This window comes from Misgurnus anguillicaudatus, chromosome 4 (genome assembly GCF_027580225.2).
Source record: "Misgurnus anguillicaudatus chromosome 4, ASM2758022v2, whole genome shotgun sequence".
NCBI classification, from domain to species: Eukaryota; Metazoa; Chordata; class Actinopteri; order Cypriniformes; family Cobitidae; genus Misgurnus; species Misgurnus anguillicaudatus.
The window spans coordinates 20,605,445-20,630,425 of record NC_073340.2 but is presented as its reverse complement, the minus strand read 5'-3'; the positions used below and the strand labels follow the sequence as shown (position 1 = coordinate 20,630,425).

At 37.2% G+C, this 24,981-nt stretch overlaps 1 protein-coding gene across 4 annotated transcripts in view; it reads right to left on the bottom strand.

The window, feature by feature from the left end:
* Window positions 1-23,699, bottom strand: part of svila (supervillin a) — a 90,587-nt gene extending 66,888 nt beyond the window's left edge. The window contains exon 1 of one of the 4 annotated variants that reach the window (XM_073866946.1): window positions 23,511-23,699. Coding sequence is in view for 1 of the 4 variants with exons in the window: in XM_073866930.1 (XP_073723031.1) it covers window positions 9,391-9,400 (10 nt within the window). In the remaining 3 variants the exon portion in view is untranslated. Of the gene's footprint in view, window positions 1-4,162; window positions 4,342-9,390; window positions 9,462-15,838; window positions 15,948-23,510 lie in introns of those variants that run through there. The other 3 variants (XM_073866948.1, XM_073866930.1, XM_073866947.1) reach the window with 3 other exon arrangements.
* Between the last annotated feature and the right edge of the window lie 1,282 nt (window positions 23,700-24,981).

Below are 24,981 nucleotides of genomic sequence, written 5' to 3'. Positions count from 1 at the left end.
TATACAGTAGTTCACTCGAATGAGTAAATGAAAACCGGACACTTGAGCTCACCGGAAGCTCTGCAGTGTGGGCGCCATCTTCCCCCAAGATTTGGCACGAGTCTTAGTTCATCGGTTGTACACTTGAAGGCTTTTCTTGCAAAACCAGCTAAATCCATTTTTTAACATTTTTGTCAAAACATGTTTATTATTATGTTATCATGTTATTATTTTGTTTTATGGTGCTACTTAGCTGTATTTTTTAAGTTATGAAGGTTTGAATCAAAACAAACCAACTGCAGTTGAATTGATATTAATTGGAATGCACAACCAAAAAACGAGATTTCTGAAAAATTAAAAAAAACAGATTTATGTAGTTTTGCAACAAAACTCTTCACTTATTATTGTGGTACATTGTGGGATTGAATGAGTGCACTCAATGTCCACTATGATTTCAGACACCACTAAAAATGGATGTTCCCTCAAATAGTGTACTATTTCAGGGTAGGGCGCTATTTCAGACACAGCCTTGGACTTGAAAATGTTGGTGCAGTTGTGCAGACCTGCTTTTGAAAATGATCATCTTCATACAGTAATGTCAATGTCCTGGAAGACAAAACTTGGGTAACTGGGGTCTTTCTGATACAAAGGTTATGTAAATAACTACTTTAGTCAGATACATAAAGGAAAGTCTACATATTACACATGTAAACCTCTTTTCCAGCTCCCATAGTTTAATTTTTTTTTACAGTTTTGGAGTCCATTCAGCTGATCTCTGGGTCTGACGCTAGCACTTTTGGCATAGCTTAGCACAATCCATTGAATCTGATTAGACCATTAGCATTGCGCCTATTTTTCCCATTTAAAAGTTGTCTTTTCTGTAGTTACATCGTGTACTAAGACCGACGGAAAATTATAAGTTGCGATTTTCTAGGCAGATATGGCTAGGAACTATACTCTCATTCTGGCGTAATAATTAAGGACTTTGTTGCCGTAACATGGCTGCAGGAGGCACAATGATATTACGCAGTGCCTGACATTAGTGCCCTGCTATTGAAAGTTACTATTTTTGTCTGCTGTGTAATATCATTGCGCCTCCTGCAGTTATGTTACGGCAGCAAAGTTATTGATTATTATGCCAGAATGAGAGTATGTAAGAGTATATAAGAGCAATGGACACAAAGTGCAGGCTGTTTTCTTTAAGATGTTATAAAAAATAAGCTTGTTCAGCCTTTTGGTTCTTAGCTATTAAAGTTATGCGAGGTTTTTATGTGTGTTTGCTTTGTTTCTTGAAAAAGTGTAAACAGCAGACCTGCACAATGCACATATACATCCCTTGTCATCTGCAATAGCATAAGCCTAGACTGCATAATATGCATTTTCAAAAGAATTGTGATTCATTGTAAATCAATGTTTTTCCCAACATGAGTTCAATCTCATGCTAAGCATAATGACACAGAAGAAAGAACCGATGATGACCCATGAAAACATTCTGCTTTATTTAACCAGTATGACTTCTACAGTGCTTAAAATATAACATAGGACAGATCAAAGTCCTGAGATTGGGAGGTGACTAGTAAACGTAAAGAGTCTTGTTTCAAACATTGGTCACCTGATCAAGGTCAGTAATATGCAGCAATACAAGGCCAGTAAACTGTTCACTCAATTCACATCACGTTTAACTAAAATTATCACACACACCTCTATCCTAAAAAGGGAACGTGTATTCTGAGTGGCTGAGTCTGGGTTACAGTTTCTTTGTTTCCCTTGCTTGGATGGCTGGGCTGTGTCAGTGGTATGGCGGCACCTTTGTGGAAAGCTTGTTGAACGTGTGTTTGTTTGTTTGTGTTTCTTCAGTAAATTACTAGCAAACTACATTTCGAAGCGCATACGCTGTATAGTATATACAGTGTATACATAAAATCAAAACAGGTAGTAAACACAGATGAAAATGCATGAATCACTTTACACACATCCACCACAATAATACATTCGGACAATATAGCCAATAAAAACCTTCCAAAGAAAACAAATAATTTCCCACGCATTACACTTTTCACTGCCCTTGAAATACAAGACAATTTACATGTAAAAGATAAAACTTGGAATATAAATGGGTCTGCCATTTAGGTAATCTTTGTCTCTCAGAAATACACAAACATAAAGTCACAAGGTCCTAAAGATATTACTGCCATTAGCTAAAACCCAAACCGAAACAGATCTTTGGGTTGACTAGAGATACACAATTTCAAATACTGTTATTTTATTACTTAGAATGACACAAACTGAAATGATAAATAGCGATAGTTTTGCTTTTTACTTCCCGTTTCAAAGTATTATACGATTTGACAGACTAACTGTCCATATTGTGTATCAAAATTGTTCAGAACCAATCTGTGCGTCCTGTAGCATTCTGCCGTGTTCCGGATTATCTGCACAGTTTCTATGGCAATGACGTTGTGCTGGCACGACAATCTGCCTCGACGTCTGACATTGTAGAAACTATATTCCCCAAAACGTTTCGAAAAACACCCCTATCATTTCGTCAAAAATAGACTGTTTCAAAGTTCGCGCTGGGGTTGCGTTTACGTGACAGCATGACTTAACCAAAAAGCTACACAAATGCTATCAGATCGTTCAGACTGAAATGGATTGCCGGAAATGCGGATATGGATTTCAAACCACCTCTGGAAGTAGCCTGAAATGGATTAAAAACGGATTTCATGCGTTTTTTGGCCGTTCACACGTTCTAAATGTGATTGGATTCCAATTGGATATGCACCAAAATCGGATTTGGACTGACAGTGTGAACAAGGTCTTAGTCAATGTCCAAACAATGCTTATATGTGCCGATACCAATTATAGGCCGATATATCCGTGCATCCCTAGTTATGACTATGACACAATGTTTTTAAATTGTCATTGTACAATGTCAAGTCAACATACACATCTTTGGGCACAACATGCTGCTTCTTCAAGAGGGAATAAAACTTTTCAAAAACATTTCAAGAGCCTTGCATTCATTGCAATGAATCTAACTTATTTTGAACAGAAGAATGTGTCCTGTGTCAACATCTAGAAGATTCAGAAATTTCAAGGGCTCTGAGCGAAACACAGTTTTGAGGCATAAAAAAGTCGGGTTGAATTTTGTGAGTTGTACAGTGACAGTAAGCGCACAGAAAATGCTCCAGTTATCATCCTTAAGCCAGATAATAGGTCATTGTTAGCCAGTCAGGCTTAACTAAAGCTCAAGTGAGTATATTTAGCATAGGACTAGCTAATTTACAGCTAGCACAAACAGTAAGCCGGTCATACTATTAAGGAGTGCAGACACAAATACACCACCAATTAATATTGCAGTGTGTAGATGGAGTTAAAGGAAGCTAAAATAGTTACTATGCTTACAAGCTTATCCAGGGGTAAAGAAAGTGTTTTCACTGTATAATCATATCTGACTTTATGGGTAAAAGATTTAGACCCTATAGTTTTTTGTTGTATTTTGTTTTTACACATTTGTATCTGCCATGTGTATGTGTCTATTTTGGTCAGAAAAGTCTGATGGAGAGAGAGCAGGTGGGGTCACTGGACAGCTGTGGAGCATAAGGCTTTGCTATTTAGGCTAACTGTCATGCACACACCTTAGCAACAGTACGTACGTTGTAAAAATTATACTTTTTCAATCACATCATACACATTCACCAAAAAAGTCACCTACTGGAACAGCTCAAATACAATATAACAAATATTAAACTGCTACAAACTATGCCATCTAAAGATATTTAGATCTATAAATAAAATAATGTCAAGCCTACATTACAAAACCAAAACTGCTCAGAAGTGGGAGCTTTCCAGGATTCAAAAACCACACAGCAGTCTACACAAGCAGTTTCAATGTCACTGTCTTGTATTAGCCGCTGTCTTTCTGTGTCTGTCTCATATCAAAAATCACTCAGGCTAAGTGTCTACTACACAGACTATGTGCCTTCTAGGTCACAGATTTTGACCCACTTTGCTTACAGTGAACAGAAACCAGATATCCTGGGAAACAGACACACTCAAAATCATGTCAAACTATACCGTTAAAATAATTTACAATCCCACTTTAAAGAAAAAATACAATCACACAGTCTTAAACAGTTACAAAAATAGCTTAAAGGGGAATAAACATGTCCAAACTACTTACTGTAAATGCAGCAATTCTTGTTTCAAATGTGGTTTCAACCCAACAGTCTCAATTGTTCTGCGTTTTAATCATGAAAGGGTTAAACAATACTGAGATATGTTCACTGCTCTTCTGAGGAGATGTATCAGCTCTGGTGAAGGTCATAAAACCAACAAGCAACAGGAACAGGGGAGGATAGCGGTGGATCATGCGATACTGGCACATATACACACAAAGCACCCCTTCACTGTCAATCATACTCCCTTCAACAGAAGTACCGCAAAGAAGCTAAAGCTTCACATGAAGACAGACATCACAGGTATTTAAATATAGCACGGTGCTTTCCCACCACTGCAATGCCATAGCAGGCCTTAGAGAGGGAGAGAGAGAGAGAGAGAGAGAGAGAGAGAGAGAGAGAGAGAGGGAGAACAAAGTGGAGTTTGACACAGTGATAGTGCAAGTGAGTGCAGGCAAGACTGAGTGCAGATCCTGAAGAGATACAGTAAGGTTTTCTTACGGTTAAGGCCATGGGTTTCAATCCCAGGGAACACACATACCGATAAATGTATAGATTGCCCTGCAACTTACTTTGAATAAAAGCACCTGCTAAATGGGTGATTCTCACGAAACCATTGAAACACCACAGCACTAATGATTTTAGCTTTAAAATGTGTAATATAGTAACATTAAAAAGCATCAGAATTAACACAATACTGTGTTCTACCTTGCACAAGGTGTGATTTCAACATAAGAAGTTATAATTGGACATTTTATCTCATTTTCTGCTGAAATTCTCATTACCACAATGTGACCGGCACTGTATGAACATGCATTATGTTGTAATTTATTCAAATAAACACAAAAATATTAAGTTAAAAAAAATATATGGATGTTTTGCTAGACTACTTTAGATGTGATTAATAATATTTACTGAATATTCATGTATATTAATAATTAAGGAAAATTAGGAAAATGATGTGTCCTTGCCTGATGTTCTCATCCTCCTCAACACTTTTTGAGAACAGTTTAAGCACACATACAGAATTTTAATAAAGTTTGATTTTGAGTGACCAAGCACATGGACCAGTTACTTCAAGATGGCTACCAGGTAAGATAATTTTTTTACAGTTAATTTGAAATATTGTCTTGTCAGAATGCTTACACGACATTTTGATTATTACCGCAACAGATGCTTATTAAATGTTAATGTAATTAATAGAAGCATAATACTTTGATTTTAAATGCATGTGCAGAATCTCCAAATTATGTTCTTTCAGGTTTGTCATGTCATTTTTAAAATATGTCATTGTTGATGTTTTCTGACTGTTGCGGTAATGAGATTTTTTAGGACTAATTTTTTAAATTATGTTACAAAAAGTGTTAAATGATAAGTAAAAGTTTTTAAATTAATGTTCCCATTTATTCACCAAAAAAGTAAATTTAAGCAATTTCTACATTTTCATGCTTGACATTTTTAAACCAAGTTTTCGTGAGAATCACCCAAATACATGAGATGATTGGTGAAATGCAATAAATATCTTGGTATTTTGTACAGTGTAATTAGCCTTGCGCGCAACTTTATTCTCGCTGCGAGTCTAGCATGAAAACCATGGACCAATTTTTCCCCTGAAATAGGGAACCAATCACAGAACGGGGAGGGTGCAGCAAGACGATGACGGCGTCTATGCGACACACTGAAGCAGCAGCACTTTGCAGTTCGGGCGGCAAGCTGGGAAACCCTACCGCCTTAACTAGGTCGTCCAAAAAAACAAACAAAAAATATCTTGGTATTTTGTACAGTGTAATTAGCCTGGATTTCCCCATGCTGCCTTGCGCGCAACTTTATTCACGCTGCAAGTCTAGCATGAAAAACATGGACCAATTTTTCCCTTGAAATAGGGAACCAATCACAGAACGAGGAGGGTGCAGCAATACGACGTCTATGCGACACACTGAAGCAGCAGCACTTTGCAGTTCGGACGGCCCGCCCAAGCTGGGAAACCCTACCGCCTTAACTAGGTCGTCCAAAAAAACAAGAAGTAGAATAATAATAATAAGAAGAAGAAAACTAACGTAAAACAATAGGTGTCTACGCCTCTTCGTGGCTTGACCCCTAAAAATGCTGCACAAAAGGCCGTCAAGTGCATATCGGAGAATAGCAAGGACGGGGCCACGCGCACCACACGGCCAAATGTATTATTGACGTACAGTATTGTCTTATCCCGTACCCCACAGGAAAAAATACTAATATATTCCCAAAACTCAAAGGTACCACCCAGCCCTAATACAAATGTATTATCTATTTGTTATTATGTATAAATACTAACGAAACTAAGCTTTTGTACACACAGACTCTAAATGCACTTGTGCCAAATGTTGCTTTTAATTCTTGTCTAATATAATACAACATTCTTCATTGCAGCCATACTGTATGATCAACATTACTTAATTATTCCAGTTTCCATTTTATGAAATTGTGACAATGCCACACGTTTACTGCAATTTCATTTGTATACTAAAAATAGCACACATTTAACTTAAAACTTTAAATTAAATAAAAATGTTCAGTTTAGTCAAACTTTTAAACCCCACTCTACATAACACAAAGCTAAGCTTACCTGGTCTTCTCCAACTTTGCATTCTGGTATAGTGAACCAGTGGATTGCTGTCTCCAGTCCAGTGCATAAAATGGTTCATTTTACTGGTAATAGCTTTTACAAAGTATGTCAAACTCGATAATTGTATTCTGTTGCCTTTTATATCCAAGCTTCTATCCGTACCACTTGATAAAAAAGATGATGAGCTGTTTCCTCTCCAAGCATAATCAATGTGCTCTGTGCACACTAAACCAAGAGAAGAAGCTTTACTTAAAGTGATGACAGTGAGCAGGACACCACTTAAGTGTCAGAATGAGATAAAACAGATTAGGGCTCTGTTCAAGATCATTTCAATCTGTAAAAGTGAGGAGGGGAGCCAGATAAAGAGAGAGTGAGAAATAGATCACATAGAAAAGAGAGAAATAGCTGGTGAATATAGCGAACACCCTCACCTGTTTTTAGCCTTTGAGACCATAGCTCCACCTAGTGTCCCTTTCCTAGCTTCCCACAAACACACATGCACATACTTTTTCTAATTTACAGTACATAGCCCAGTAAACATGTCCCATTTGAAAGAAATTATTGCGCGGCATAAATGTGATAATGACGTCATTTCACAATAAGCCTGAATCACACAAAAATCTTGCTTGTTTTTTCCCCCCTAACTGTTATTGTTGTAAATGCTGTTACACAGGCTAGCAAACATGCACTAAATGTAACCAAGTAAAAAAACATACTTCAATAAATTAAAAATATACTTAAATACCAGTAAAGTAGTAGACGAGTCATCATTTGAAGTGAAGTGGATCAAAACCTTTCATAAAAGTTGATGAAAATGTTGACTGATGTATTTGAACTACATTTGTGTGTAAATAAAAGTGTAAAGTTATAAAATACAAATATACAAATTAAAAGAATATAATAATATAATTAATATAATAAATACAATAATTTTTTAAGATGTAAAATAAATCTTAGTAGTGTCCCGAGAGTGCGTATGTGAAGTTTTAGCTCAAAATACCCCACAGATAATTTATTATAGCATGTTAAAATTGCCACAATGTGGCGTTTTTGGGTGTGTCCTTTAAAATGCAAATGAGTTGATCTCTGCACTAAATGGCAGTGCCCTGGTTGGATAGTACACCTAGTGAAGTGTAGTGAAGCTGTATTATCCCCTTCTGACATCACAAGGGGAGCCAAATTTCAATTACCTATTTCTCACATGCTTGCAGAGAATAGTTTATCAAAACTAAGTTACCTTGTTAATCTTTTTTTAAATTTTCTAGGTTGATAGAAGCACTGGGGACCCAACTATAGCACTTAAACATGGAAAAAGTCAGATTTTCATGATATGTCCCTTTTAAGTGTGTGTCTTGTGTAGCACATTTGCTCTAGAGAAGGGTTTTGTTTCACTGTTTACAAGCTGTATGGTTAAAATGACAATAAAGCTCTGAGTTTGTCTTTAGCTGACTCAGACATGTAAGAATAAATGGTTAAGTTGATTTCAGCTCTTTAGTGTTTGTTCACATTTATTTGCTTATAGACAAAGATAAATTCCCACATATCTGCAATGCCTTTGATTATTTTATCAACTTCACTGATGGCACACACACACACACACACACACACACACACACACACACACGCACACACACACACACACACACACACACACACACACAGACAAGAAGTGCCTAATCATATGTTCCACATTTTATCATAAGCTTTTTAATGCAGTGACTTGCACTGGTCTTGGTCTTGACTTGGTCTCGGCCTGTCTTGGTCTTGACTTGGTCTCGACCCTTTAAAGTCTCGGTCTTGTCACGGTCTCGGCCTGTCTTGGTCATGACTTGGTCTCGGTTTAGGTGGTCTTGACTACAGCACTACTCTATACGGTGTGCTGTACAGATCATGAGCAATAAATAAATGCATGAACTAATAGTCAAACCATTTGTTTAAAACTTCAGCTGGTGAGTTATCAGCAGCACTATGCAATCTAGAAGCTATTCTGCTCGACATGATGGATGACATCAGTCTGTGTTGTTTCTTACACACATGCTTATCAAAATACATTGTACAGTATGATTTTCTAAATTTTGAGTTGTAATCAAAGTTGCGGCAAACTTGTTTAAAACCTGGATGAACATGTAAAAAGGTTTGCAGATAATCAGTCTTACAGACCGTTGAGTCTTACAAAAAATAGATATAAAAATAGGTAATGGAGGTCTGGCTGACATGTCAATGCATATTTATGGAAGAAATTAAACATTTGCAAGGGTTTACAAATCTCACAGAATTGCACAACAACACTACTCTCCAAACCCCTATATTCACACTCACTCTAATAGTTCAGGCAAATATGCACACACACACACACACACACACACAGAAATATTGATATTTACACATAAGCTTACAATATTTTTACATTTTAATGTGAACGTACACAGCGAACATTATACACATCAATTTCATTAGTGATCTATAAGACAGGCAAAGCCTTGTGTACTAAAGGCATACAAAGACAATATACATTACTCGGAGACATACAGGCTTATGTGCAAAGAAGAGCCAAACAAGCACAAAAGTGAAGAAACAACAGCACAAGAAAAAGATTGCAGAACGAAAACAAAATTGTGTCATTGACTTTACCTCTCGTCATGCTCTTATTCTTCAGGATTTCTCTTTATGGGCACCACAAAATATCTACGAGGCTTTAGACCCAGCAAGTGACAGAGACAGGCATCCCACAAACACTGAGGCAGGAGTCAGTGGAGAAATAGGAAAGCCAAAGGGGATGGTCTGGGATTGACCAGGACTCCAGAGAACTGAGTAACACGTGACAAGACAATGAGTCCAAAACTGTTATATGGTTTCATACCAGCATGTCTATGCCACCACGTGGTGTTTTGTAAAAGGTTAACCCTTAATCTGGCTAGCTGGCTGACTTGCATGGTGAAAAACACAAATTGCAAGAGAGGTTGTGGCATTAAAAAGAAAAGGACTATCGGACCATGTAAAAATACAGTGACTACCCCAAGATAGGGGCACAAAGCTGGCCATTTCATCATGATGTAAAATGAACGGAGACAACTGTTCATTAGAGTGCCTTCAAAATCATGATGAAAAAACTTTTAATGAGGATAACAAGTGGTTCAATGTAGAAAACCGTTTTGTATAAATAATGTGGACTAATGCCAGTTGGCCCATCTGAACACACACACACACAATCAATGGAGACTCTTTATTCGTTTGGACATCTGCATCGTCCTCTGTCAACAATGAACTGAAAATTACTACCCCAAGTTAACCAGATCAGATCTCTGAACATCATATGTGTGTGTGAACCGTGTGTAATAATTATGTATATATAAATATGCACACATGCATGTATAATTTTTTTTAAAAGTATTTATATTTATATATAATATAAATTATCCATAAATATACAAATGTATATAAACATTTCTTAAATATATACATGCATGTGTGTGCATTAATCTACAAAGTTATTATACACAGTTCACACACATATATGATGTAAACAAAAACTTTTATTCTGCTATAGATTAACCATGATTAATCGTTATGCATCCCTAATTCAAGGTACTCTCTTATTATCAGTATGTGTGTTCCCTGGGATTGAACCTACATCCTTTTGCACTGCTAATGCAATACTTTACCAAAACATTACAGGAACAGTAACAGATGGATTAAAAGCACCACTGGAAATGACCAATTACATCACAGCTGTTCTCAACATCTGTTGTATCTGATCCTTGTAGAAAGATAAGTATCCTTGACAAGAGCCATTAAATAGATCTTACTATTCCTTTCTAGGGATGCATATCAATTAATCGCAATTAATCTATAGCAGAATAAAAGTTTTTGTTTACATCATACATGTGTGTGAACCGCGTACAATAACCATGTATATATAAATATGCACACATGCATGTATAATTTTAAGAAAAAAATATATTTATATATTAAGTATTTATATTTATATATAATATAAATTATACATAAATATACAAATGTATATACACATGTAAACATTGCTTAAATATATACATGCATGTGTGTGCATTTAACTATACAAACTTATTATATACAGTACACACACATATATGATGTAAACAAAAACTTTTATTCTGCTATAGATTAATCGCGATTAATTGATATGCATCCCTATTCCTTTCACAAACTCTTGATTTAGTTTTAAGGGTATGCTAGAATTTGAATGCTGGATTATTCATAAATAATTTTTTCATATATTTTGCATTTTTGCAGCACCTTTCTTTCCGGTCTTTCTTAAACGCTTAATTGTAACTCCTATCTCTTTGAAGCCCTCCCTTCCTAAAAGCTGGCCCGGTCTTTTCTGATTGTTCTGTAACTGAGCTTTATATGCTTAAACAGCAAAATTATACATGAAATAAAGTTAAAATGTGAAAAATCATAATAGGAGCCCTTTAAAGGTGCAGTGTGTTTTTTTTAGCGGCATCTAGCAGTGAGATTGTGAGTCCACCGTTCACCGAAACGCTGAAGCTACAGTAGTTGCCACAGGACAAACATGTTGTTGTTTAAGACAAAATAGAGTAGTGACCAAATGTGCTCTGTAGAGCAGTGTGTTCATTTAGGGCTACTGTAGAAAAATGCCAGCACAAAATGGCGACGTCCATGTAAGGGGACCTGCAGTGTAAGATAAAATGGCTCATTCTAAGATAATAAACACATATCAGTTCATTATGTAAGGTCTTTATACACCACTGATAATATAGTTTTGTAGATTATATTGCATTTCTGTCATTAGATCCCTCTAAAAGTTACACACTGCACCTTTAAAGCAAACAGTAATCTACAAACATACTGTATGGTAATAGAGTTTCCAGGTTTAGCCTTGCAAGAGAGAGAATACTATGGTTTTAAATACAAATAAACAAACAAAAACTGTATACATCATTGGAAATTATATTAATATCTACAGCATATAACAATTTTCTTCCCTTTAAAGGTCACGTACTTTCTGATCCCATTTTTTAAACCCTAGTTAGTGTGTAATGTTGCTATAATAGCATAAATAATACCTGTAAAATGATAAAGCTCGAAGTTCACTGCCAGGCGGTATATTATTTTCTTTAACAAAATTCACCTTTCAAAGCCTAAAGAGAACGGCCGGTTTGGCAGCCCTCTACTTCCTGCTTTAATGACATCACTAGAACAGTTTTTGACTAAACTCCGCCCACAGGAATATGACAGTCACCAGCTTAGCTAATGGCAAGCTAAGTTGCTATCGAATTACAACACACTAAACAAACTACACAATCAGAACTCAATACGCATTTCTGAAGGAGGGACTTCATAGAACAAGGAAGACATCAGCCAGTTTTGAGGACAGTGAAAACAGCGCTATACAGTTAAGTAAATTGTGTGAAAAATAATGCAGTTTTTTTACACATAAAACATGAACATGTTATATTGCGCACTGTAAAAACAATCTAAGCTTCAAAAACACGGAAAGAACGGGACCTTTAACAATTCAAGCTTCAAATGTCAACAACATTGTATCACTAATTAAAAAAACACTGCAACGTTAACAGAGAGGTAAAAATATGGAGCCTGACATTGTAGCAAGGGGTGTCTCAGCTGTGTACAGTAACCCTGGGTAGTCCTTGTGAATGCATTTCAAAAGACCAACCATTAGCAACAGCATAACAAAACAGACGTGGATGAGAAGACAGTGGGAGAAAAGAGAGGACACCCCTCCTCTTTTCACATCTCGCCTTTATCACATCATCCATCATTTACTGCGATCTACAACATGCTGTTTTTAATCTCTCCGTTACTGCTTTATGTCTAACAGACACGTTGTTCTAAAATAATCTTTAATCTTTTGATAAGCATTACAGAATAAGAGTAAAACTTTCTGCCACATATAATGTAACGGTTGCATATGGGTGATTCTCACGAAACCATTGAAACACCACGGCACTAATGATTTTAGCTATAAAATGTGTAATATAGCAATATTAAAAAGCATCAGAATTAACACAATACTGTGTTCTACCTTGCACAATGTGTGATTTTAACATAAGAATTTATAATTTGTCAATTTTATCTCATTTTCTGCTGAAATTCTCATTACCGCAATGCGTCAGGCTGTGTTTGAACATGTGTTATGTTGTAATTTAAACAAATTAAAACAAAAATATTTAGAAAAAAAATAAAGTGATTTTTTGCTAGACTACTTTAGATGACAGAAAAAATATTTACTGAATATTCATGTATAATAATAATGAAGAAAAATTAGGAAAATGATGTGTCCATGCCTGATGTTCTCATCCTCCGCAACACTTTTTGAGAACAGTTTAAGCACACATAGAATTTTAATAAAGTTTGATTTTGAGTGACCAAGCACATGGACCAGTTACTTCAAGATGGCTACCAGGTAAGATCATTTTTTTTTACAGTTAATTTGAAATATTGTCTTGTCAGAATGCTTACACGACATTTTGATCAGTGGCGGTTCTAGACAAATTTCACCAGGGGGGCCAAGGAGGGGCCAGTGTTTTAACAGAGGGACACATAAAAAAGGCAAGAACTTATATTTAAAGATTATAGGGGTGGTTACAGGAATTATTTTAAGATAGGACTAGGCCTTAGTTTAATTAGGAAACATAACTAGTTTTAACAAACATGCCTTACTAAATACATTACTTGTGTGCATTTTGAAGCAAAACAAAGGGCACTGGTATATTTAAGCAATAAGGTACGAGAGGCTGTGCTGTATCGTGAATAAGTAACGGCTGAAGGGCGTTGTTAGGCACGACGCGAAGCGGAGTGCCTGCAACCCCTTCAGCCGTTACTTATTCACGATGCAGCACTTGCCTCGAGTACCTTATTGCTTTTATAAAATGGTTACCACACAATATTAAAGTAAAAAAATATTAGTGCAACTTTCATGAAGTTAAATCAATAAAAGCATTCCTTCCGCTAGAAAAAATAGTCCCTGAATGCAAACAACAACATGGAAGCTCAAATAAAAACAACAAACTGCTCTCAGACTTTGTCTCATTATATGTTTATGTGTTGCTAGGGGTGTTGCTAAGGGCGCAGTGATATTAAATAGAACCGTTGGGTGAAGCGGTCATAGCAGTGCTTTATTGTGAATAAAGCACACCTATTGACCAATCAGAATCAAGGATTGGAACTAACCGTTTTATAATTTAAGATATGGCATTGAAAGTTGTTTTCAGTTTGGACAGCTCTTACATTTATTTTAGACTAGGACTAGTCTAATCCCTTTCCGGGAAACTGCCCCGTAAACGTTATTTTACTTTACAATCATATAAATATTTGAAGAGTTTCGTTGCAAAACGAGATAAATCCATTTTTAAACATTTTTGTGAAAACATGTTTATTATAATGTTATCATGTTATCATTTCGTTTTATAGTGCTACTTGGCTGTATTTTTTAAGTTATGAAGGTTTAAATCAAAACAAACCAACTGCAGTTGCATTGAAATCAATTGGAATGCACAACCTAAAAACGAGATTTCTGAACAATTAAAAAAACGGTGGTTATCTCGTTTTGCAACGAAACTCTTCATTTATTTAATACAAGAGTGAGTGCAGGTGCAAAAGGGGAGCTGGGCTCTTTTCTAAAGCCCCCCAACCAAAAAAGCATGCGAGCCTACTCAATAAACTTTATGAAATGCAAACTTTTATAAAAACAAACGTTTGTTTTAGTTTACATATAAATACACATTGGTAGACAGTTAGGGACCACAATCTAATCAATATTTAAAATAATATTTATTTTAAACTGTAAACATTTTTATATGTAACATTTAATTATATTCCTCCAATTTTATGCACGTATATGTAAGAGCATAATTACAGCGCTTTTTACAATGTGTAAACTTTAAAAAGTAAGCGAGATGTTGGTTTTGCCGGTTGTCGATGAGTAACAGCTGTGAATGATCACAACGCGCCTCAGCAGCCACGTCACAGGAGAACAAGTGAACAGTGTCCCAATGTCAAGTGAGCTAGAGTCCTTACCAGTGCCCAAACCTGCATACACATTCTCAACATCGGGAGATTGTGAACGAATTGAGACACTCGCCAAACAGCACCCGCAGCCAGCTGCTACAGTGGTTGGGTGCGCCGCTTTAATTTGCCTGTAAAGAACGTTGCGTCGCATTAGTTCCGCTTTTGGCGCTCGCGTGTAAAATCAAAATAAATGCATACTTTTTTATTTGGTCAGCACGGGGTGGCCACAGGGGTGGCCAGGAACATGTCTACAGAGGCACGGGCCACCCTTGGCCTCCGTGTAGAACCGCCACTGATTTTGATTATCATTACCGCAACAGATGCTTATTAAATGTTAATTTAATTAATAGAAGCATAATACTTTGATTTTAAATGCATGTGCAGAATCTCCAAATTATGTTCTTTCAGGTTTGTCATGTAATGTTTTCTGACTGTTGCGGTAATGAGATTTTTTTTAGGACTTATTTTTAAAATTATGTTACAAAAAGTGTTAAATGATAAGTAAACGTTTTTAAATTAATGTTCCCATTTACTCCAGACTTTGTTTTTCAATGTCTGGTGGGAAAAAAGTAAATTTAAGCAATTTTTACATTTTCATGCTTGACATTTTTAAAACCAAGTTTTCGTGAGAATCACCCATATACACCACAACAAGGTGGCACATTTCCTATACACAAACTATTAACAGTGTTGCGACTCTTGTGGCAAAGTGTAGGATATTGAAGAAATCGTGATTGGAAAGTTTTATCAAAACTACAGCTACACAGTTTAGCTTTTTTTGTGTTAGCTCTGGAAGTGGTGGAGAATTAATTCTGCCATTTGCTGGTAACATTAATATGGAAATTATGCATAAGCCCCTGAAGATGCATCATGTTTTTTTAGTTAAAGAGATTTACCTAACAAAACAAGGACATTGTATCTTTAATTTACTTTTGAATAAAAAGCAATACTTAAGTTTTTTTATGTTTGCCCCAACAAAAGTTTAAATGTGTGAAATGAATCACTACAACATTTAGCAAAGTTATAAAAAGACTGTAAATCACCTTACCAGCACACGGCACCAGCCAGCTCCATTCCTACAGTTTACTACACATCCTTCACCACGATCCACACTTCTATATGAGTGCTACTGGATTACTGTGTAGAACCGAAAGGCTTTACATACACTGCCCAAATACTGCAGAAACAGCACCGGATACAAGGAGCTTAACCAGAAACATATTGTAGTTGGCAAATTTTTAACATGAACTTGCCACTACTGGCATCACATGCTATATAAGAAATGAATTGTGAAAAGAAAGATTTCAAACATGATGGGGTGGTTCTTTGTTTATATGTGTGAGTGTTTGTGTGTGCATGTGAATAGTGTGGACTAACTTGGGTGGAGGTTTGATCTCCCTCCAGATCTGGCTTTTTGTACTGTTACGACGAAAATTCTGAGGGAAGGCTTAATTGGAAAATCATGTTTTCTCTCTCTTCTCTTCCTTTCTAGCACAGGCTGAATCAATCACCCCTGCAAAAAACAACGTCCTGTCATTTTCCCTCTGTGACATCCCACTGTAACAAGAGTGCTTGGAGAAGTTTAGTGCCGTTGCCCAGGCAATAGTTTGCTTTAGATGAGGTAGTATCAATCACATTTAACTAAAGATCCATCTGACAGAATGAAATGGGAAGGAAGACTGGCACTCTGGAGAGCGCACACAACCAAGCATCTGAGCCACAACTAGAGAAGGATCCATGTTTTCCAAAGTGTATTACTATTTTTTGGAGGGTGCATGCATGTGTGTATCCTTCTAACATGCAAAGATGTGTCCAACCTAAAGTCTAAATCAAACATCTGCAAATTAAAAACTACTCATGTTGAAAGTCCAAGAAAAAGCAGTAAGGGAAGAAAACCATGTCACAGTATAAATTCCACATTATGGACTGACCAAATGCAATTTGCGAACCACACATAGTTTAACAGCTGTCTGGAGTTTGTAACTTTCCTTAAGCAAGCTCTGATAATTTAAACAAATGCAATGACCGCAACATAGATTTAAACCTCCTTTCAGGGCCAATAAGCAAGCAGTTAAACAGCTGATGGTGCACTTAAAAGAATAAATCTTAAAAGATTGCCCTATACAAATGATTACGTCAGAAAACGGAAAGAAGTAGTAATGGAGATGTGCCTTTTTCTACTATGATCCCCTTACACAATGGCATACTGTAGGCATACACACAAACAATGAAAAAGCTCGACAATAACAGCTGCAGGCCCATTAGCTGATAATGTCTTCATTTGGCTCCGAAACAGGCTGTACGTCTTCCAACGTATGCCAGGATGTTCTGGATCACAGCCAGAAAACATTGAGTGATCAACACATCTGTGATTCTCATGCAAGTATGGTGAGTGCGTTTGTTTGGGTATGGCAGTGTGTAAATTTGGTGCTACAGTAGGTCTGCACATGTCTTTGAGAGATCAGAGCTCATACTTTGTGCATTGCAAAGAGGGATGCGTGTTTGTGTACACTCGCAACCCAAATTCTTCCTCCCTAAAATACCATTTACTGAAACTAAAACTGCAGTCATACACATGTTTGAATGAATTTGGACACATGTAAACATTGGTGGTTGTGTACAAGTCGATAACAAAGACTATTAGGTATTGAATGCTACTGATATTTCAACGACATTATCTGAACATTGACTGAAATAACCGAGGTATGCAGCAAAGCATTTGTGAAGCCACAACACGCACAACCTTGAGGCGGATGGGCTACAACAGCAAAAGACCGCACCGGGTACCACTCATCTCCACTACAAATAGGAAAAAGAGGCTACAATTTGCACGAGCTCACCAAAATTGGACAGTTGAAGACAGGAAAAATCTTGCCTGGTCTGATGAGTCTTGATTTCTGTTGAGACATTCAGATGGTAGAGTCAGAATTTGGTGTAAACAGAATGAGAACATGGATCCATCATGCCTTATTATCACTGTTCAGGCTGGTGTCGGTGGTGTAATGGTGTGGGGGATGTTTTCTTGGCACACTTTAGGCCCCTTAGTGCCAATTGGGCATCGTTTAAATGCCACAGCCTACCTGAGCATTGTTTCTGACCATCCCCAGCTCTTTATGACCACCATGTATCCATCCTCTGATGGCTACTTCCAGCAGGATAATGCACCATGTCACAAAGATCGAATCATTTCAAATTGGTTTCTTGAACATAGCAATGAGTTTACTGTCTTAAAATGGCCCCCACGGTCACCAGATCTCAACCCAATAGAGCATCTTTGGGATGTGGTGGAACGGAAGCTTTGTGCCCTGGATGTGCACCACGTCGAAGACCCCTTATCTAAACCCTCTCCGGGAAACGGCCCCTTAGTGTTGGTACACTGTCAGAAGAAATGGTCAAAAAAATGGTCCCTGGCTGTCACTGGGATGATAATGGTATCCTTTCAAAAAGTAGTACATATTAGGACCTTTTTAAAAGTTACTGCCCCAGTGTATAATTCTGCAATACTGTACGTTAAGCGTATGCATTCTGCTGTTTAATTATGAACTCAATAATTTTGTCCAACCAAACACTAAAGACAATGGAGAAATGAAAGACACAGGCACATATAGCCTAAAGCTATGGCCGGTATTGTCTATAAGCAAAATGGAAAGCCAGGTGCGTGTGCTACAGCACACACAGAGGGGCTGTTTTTGCAATATTTTCTCAACAACCATGTCTCAGGAGCCCCAGCTGCTTCTCATCCCAGGGCAGGGGGGTAGATTGAGGCCCCACACCGGTTTTTACCGCCCTTTTCAACTCCAGTGCTGGGTCTGTAACAATGATGTCAGCCCCTGAGCTTATGCAACAAGGTCAGCTGTGACTCAGAGAGAAAACAGGAGGGTCTGTAGAGATGTTCTGCTTCGGGATAACAATGTAAGACAAACTTTTGGGGCACTAGAAAGGGAAACTATAACCATTTTTTTAATTAAAGTTTCCCATAACCCACTTTCTCTACGCAAGATGGGACAGCAACTACATTAATAATTTTTATCTGTAACATTATGGGGCAGTTTGCCAGAACAGGGTTTAGATTAGTCCGCGACTATGCCTTAGTTATATTAGGACATTTAAGTAGTTTTTACAAACATACCTTACATAAAACATTACTGGTGTGCATCTTGAGAAAACAATAGCACTGATAGTCGTTAAGATGTGTTAGTGCAAGATGTTTTTAAAATAAGGCAGCTCAAACATGCATTTTTGTCTGGGACTAGGATAAATAATGGGTAAATAATGGGTACGGGTGTATCCGTGCCAACCTCAGCACATGGTTAAAATCCCTTTTGAACAGACCTATACACAACAAGTGTGTCTGTGTATGTGTTTGTAAATAAAAATGTCACCAAAAGTACCAAGCAACACACGTTAATGAACCTGGCTGATTTAGCATTTTCACATTCAGAAACTGTCAACATGGTGACTCATTTTAAACACACTTTCACAAGCCCAAAACAATAGCAATAATTCAGATCTCACTACTTACTGGCTAACAGCAACTTCTGATTTCTCAAAAATATCTTAATTCACTTAGGGAGTATTTAGACAACTAAAAACAGAAAACCTTTCATGAATTTTGGCAGTTAATCAACCAACAATGCATTTGAAAACGGGTTTTAAAGTGAAAGGCTGCGTATGGAAAAGCTCTCCACATACCCTTAAAGGTGTGGAGCATTATATTTTAAAAACACTTGGGAAAAGGGAGTCAGGCCAAGTACCAAAACACACTTGTAGCCAATCAGCAGTAAGGGGCATATCTACTAATGGTGCTTTTCCATTGCATAGTACCCCACGGTTTGGTTTGGGTCAGGTCGGGTCGGCTCACCTCACTTTGGCTTGGTTAGCTTTTCCATTGAGTTTAGTAACACTTCGGAATGGGAGGGATTATAGGAGTGTCGTTATATTTGCGCTGCCTACTGCTGTGACATCATACAAGTGAGAGCGTCATTGTACATTCCCATACATTTATTTATTTTTCAGTCCGCCACAAAATTAAAACTGACCACCACAAACAGATGTTTGCACATCGTGTTTATCACTACCTCTGTCCCACATGACATGTTTCTGTACAAACACCCGTGGCGTCGGTCGACGCGCTCCGCTGAGCCTCATTTAAATTGCATTTATGCATATATGCAGACGAGCGCATCGCGAATGTGCCGCCACAAACTGTTACGGTGTTTCTGATTCAAAACCTGTCTGTGTTTTTCATTGCTAAAAAGGAGTTTGGGAACTTACATCAAAGCACAGATGACAACAGGTTTACTCGAGACAGCGCAAGCTAGCATGAGGGTAAAGCTAATTTTTTTACATTATAGCGATGACGCTGGTAGTGACAATTCTTTTAGACCAATTAGTGATCTACACTTTTTTCGTGTCACAGTTTGGTATCATCTCAGGTCGCTTGGAACCCCCGCCCCAGGTGGTACTAAAAAAAAAGTATTGGGTACTACATACTGCACCCAGTGGAAAACTCCCAAAAGTAAGCTGACCCGACCCAAACCAAACCGTGGGGTACTATGTTATGGAAAAGCGACATATCCGACATCGTTGCCTGGTGGCGTATGCGTGGGGCGGGTCTATCAAAAGAAGGTCCAGATTCTATTGGGGTAGGGCCGTGTTTGTTTAGGTGATTTTAAATATCAACACTGGCTTTCAGAGATCATGCACCTCGCCTTTAAATAGTGCACTATTTGAGGAGACACCAGGGACAGCCATTTTGTAGTGGGTTCCAAAATTATCATCAAATCCCATAATGCACCGCAATAATGAATGTACAATTGATGTAAAATCCCTGTCTCGAAAACAAGATGGTACCCGCAGCGCTTCTGGCACTTGCACTAAGGCCGAAACCGCATACTTCCATACTATATGTAAAAAAAAATATTTGTTGGTTTATTGTTAAAAAGTAAGTTACCTGGTGGCATTAAACGTTGTGTCAACTAATTGTTGAATTGAACTACAAATTTTTAAGACAACCAAGTAACTTTATTTAAGTTGAACCAATAGTAAGCGAGTCGAGTAGTATGTCCAAATTCATAGTATTCAAAAAAATTATTCATAAAATATTTTTGTGAAAAATTTCATAAGTATTGACGACCTCTTATTAACATACAAAAGAAGACTCCTACATCATGATGGCCTGGTCTTCTTCCTCCCTAAAATTTTAAATTCCAGTGTAGCGTGGAGGGCCACTGCATTATTTGACAGACAACTTCATCAAATACAACAACTTAAAAACAAAAAGCCATGTCACATTTCTTTGGACAGCTGAAATTCTTGTGATTCGAATGATGTGAAACTTTTTAAGACACAATTAACACAGCAGGTAGAATTCGTGTCCTTTTTAGGCATTTTTTGCGCCTTTTCAGGAATGCTAAGGGGGTAATTCATATATCAGAAAGGGAACAAATTAATACGTATCATATTTTGAACAAGATTTAAAGCACATCAGAAATTAGCTTTGAGCAGAAATAATATGGCATTACATCAGTCATCTGACTATGTAGACCACAAGCATTAATTGGAGCCAACAGAAAGTGAGGTTAACCGTAAACTTACAAGACATCCTGCTTACTAATTCACAGCATGCTTCTTTCACTGCCTGTGCTCATGTTGCAGAAATATTGACGAGCTTATGGATAGCTTAAACAGCTCTTCTTATGAACCATAAGAGCTGAATCACGAGGCAAGATCCCAGTGAACAAAAAAGAGATGTAGACAGCACTTCTCTTTGAACTCTTTAAAAGTTGTAAAAGTGAATATAGGGAGTGGTATCCGTTTTTATGGTGTCAGCACTCGACTTAACAAAATACACATTAAGACAACGCTATCAATTTTAATGAGCTTATTCAAGTAGATAAAAGCCCCAGGACACATACATAAATGTACTGACAATAGATCGATAACCATTACTGACAATAGTGTTTCTGTAAGCATACTGAATATCCAACAGTCTCTTTGGATCATAAAACCGATCAACATTAGTAGTCTTATGATCTGCATTTCAGATCTACTACAGCTCTACAAACAAATCTTTCAGTCCTTAAATTTCTTTTTCTCAGGTTAATGTTAAAGGACAAGTTCAGTATTTTACACTTAAAGCCCTGTTTTCAGATTCTTTATGATGAAATAGAACCGTTTTGATTGAAATTTGGACATATGATGCTGGCCCGAGAATTTTCTGGTGTTTGTTCCATCACCTCCCACCTCTACAATGGGTGTATAGGTGCACTGGAACAATCCTTCCTAAAATGCATTAAACTTTCGTTTACAAAAACGTGAAACTCACCAAGTGGTCAGGGGTGTTCACTAATATGCTCACACAAAAATCGCTGCAAAAGATGCTTTCCAAAAGGTGAACACCCCTGACCACTCGGTGAGTTTCACGTCTTTTTAAACGAAAGTTTAATGCATTTTAGGAAGGATTGTTCCAGTGCACCTATACACCCATTGTAGGGTGGGAGGTGATAGAACAAACACCCGAAAATTCTTGGGACAGCATCATATGTCCAAATTTCAGTCAAAACCGTTCTATTTCATCATAAACAATCTGAAAACAGGGCTTTAAGTGTAAAATACCAAACTTGTCCTTTAAATACAGCAAGCATTACAAATCTGTGAACACAGGTTTTAAAGGCCAAGAAGGAAATCATTAAAACTCAGGAGGGCTTCCAAATAAAGGCAAACCCTTAACACATGTTAGGTGTGTTTAACCTGAACATCAGGCCATTTCTACAAACACTGGCCTACAAAATACTCTAAAAGGTAGATCAAAGATTAAATTGATCATTTTTGTTAATGTCAATTTGTTTCTTACTGTATTCAAGTGCAAAACTATGTTTCAAAAAGGAAAATCTGATTTATTGCTGTTTGGATTACAGTTAATAGCTTGCAGAATGGATCGATATCCTAAACGGGATGTCTCAACCTTATGCGGGTGCATGATAAACAGATGAAACGAGTTGCTTAATATACATGTTTAGAGCGTTTTAAATTATGTTTGACATTACATCGGCCTTGCCCAACTTAATCTATTTTTAAAAGCGTAAACACACACATACGCGACCTCGGGCGTTTCTACCTGATGCATCCCTTCATGGGCGCGCCTCATGAATGCGCGTCGCCGCAGTGAAAGATGAAAGTACTGTATATCAAGTAACGGAGTCACCCTTATCCTTTAGTCACATAAATAAATTAAAACTGTAAGTGCTCTTTAAACTTTTTTAATTATTTCATTTCTTGCAGATGTAGCGTCGACAGCTTAACAAATGAACCCATGTTTTTCCAACGTCACACTTGAAAACTTAACCATGTTTGATTTTGGTAAATTACTAGAGCGTGCGCCCCTGTCCACTATTACATTAAAGTATAAACTGGCCCTAAGTCCAGACTCCAGTCACATAAAATGATGTTTGTAGTGTTCAACGGGAGCTGTAATACGACACTAAACTGACAATGTGACAAAACAAACCAACAGGTTTGTGAAGTAACAGCTTTGGCTAATTAACAGCCCATTCATGGCTCAAACGCGCGTCACTACAGACCTGTTAATGTTTGTTTATATTGCTGCTAATTGCTAAAAACAAGACAAAAAGCCACTTGGGAAATTACGCAGGAATTAAATACTCATTTAAAAAGCGAAACATTCAACAATAAAGAAGTTAATTATTTTAACAACTTACCCGAGGTGTACTTTTAAAAGTTGTTTCGGAGTTATTCCAAGCGACTGTTTGTGATCGGGCAAGTACAATATCTCAACTAACATATGACAAACGAATGAGAATGCGTGCGTGCACTGAAAGCGCGCGTCCGTCTGTCATTGAAGCTCGCTCGCTCGCGCGCGCGTCTCTAGCTTGCTTACATTTTGTCCTGAGCAGCGGCTTCCGGGCGACGTGAGTCTACTCTTAAAGGGCCAAGCCATGAGTGGACACCTCCTGCCGTGGTAACATCAATGTTGATTTAGGATGCTGGAGATGTGACCGAATTAATAAAAAAATTCAAATAAAAAGTGTACACTTAAAACACTGAGTAACTTTTCTCACAAATTCTCATCTACATAACAATTGCTCCCTTATTTCCATTATTCATTAGCCTATGTTGAATGAATAAACTGACTGTCAGTGAAATTATTGTGGTTTTCAATTCCCTACGCAAATTTAAATAGATAAAGACATCTTTGTATTCAGAGAGATGATGTTTGAAAAGACAATGTTTGTTAGTTTGCAAACAACCCCAAAGAAAATTTTATTATTTTGATGTTATTGTTTAGAAGATTAGATTGAGCTCTCAGTTGTGCTTCATTTAAGTATTAAGTTGGTTAGGAAAAATAAAAAGACAAACAAATGAAACAATTGTGGAAAACAATGAATAATCTAAGCTAAAATAATTGGATTTGGGTAAACTTGATAAAAATGTTTAGTTTATATTGAAATATTCGATAATATTGACTTTTGATTGCAGCTTTGGCAAATTTAAACTCAGATTGTGACACTTGTACTGTAGTGATCTCCTAAGCGAAAGTTTCCTTTTCCTCTCCTTTAAATCTCATTGATTTCCAAGTTAGTCTCGCTGGGGCAGAGATGAGTGTATATGACCCCCTCAAGAGTAATGTTGTCTGTCCATCCAACTTTGGAGATCAAACATGGATGGAAACATGGAAACCAGCCATGTCCTTGAATTTACTGTCACTCATTTTTTGTGGAAAACAAAATTCAGCTGTTGAAAACTGCAAAGAAAATTGTTTTGTCATTTCACATAAAGCAGAGAATTTTGATTACAAATCCATCCTGCATTTTGTTGCATATAAACAGATGTGACCTAGGTCACAGATTTTAGTCTTATGTACGTTGTTCGAATGAAGTTTCTGTAAAGCACAAAGGAGAATATACATACAAAAAATACTGTATCATTCATTACATTTGTTTGTTGCATAGTTTTGGTTCTTGTGAAACAAAGAAGTTAAAAGACAAAATGAAAATGCACTGTGACATACAGTAAGAAACCATTTTTCAGCCAAAGCTCTTTTGACTTCGACTGTTGTAATGTCACCAGTGGTCAAAGCGGTCGTGTTCATTAGTTATTTCTGGACAGCATCTCAAAACTTAGGGCCTAGGCTCTGTGCAAGTGACATATGATGGAAATAAATGGGCAGAC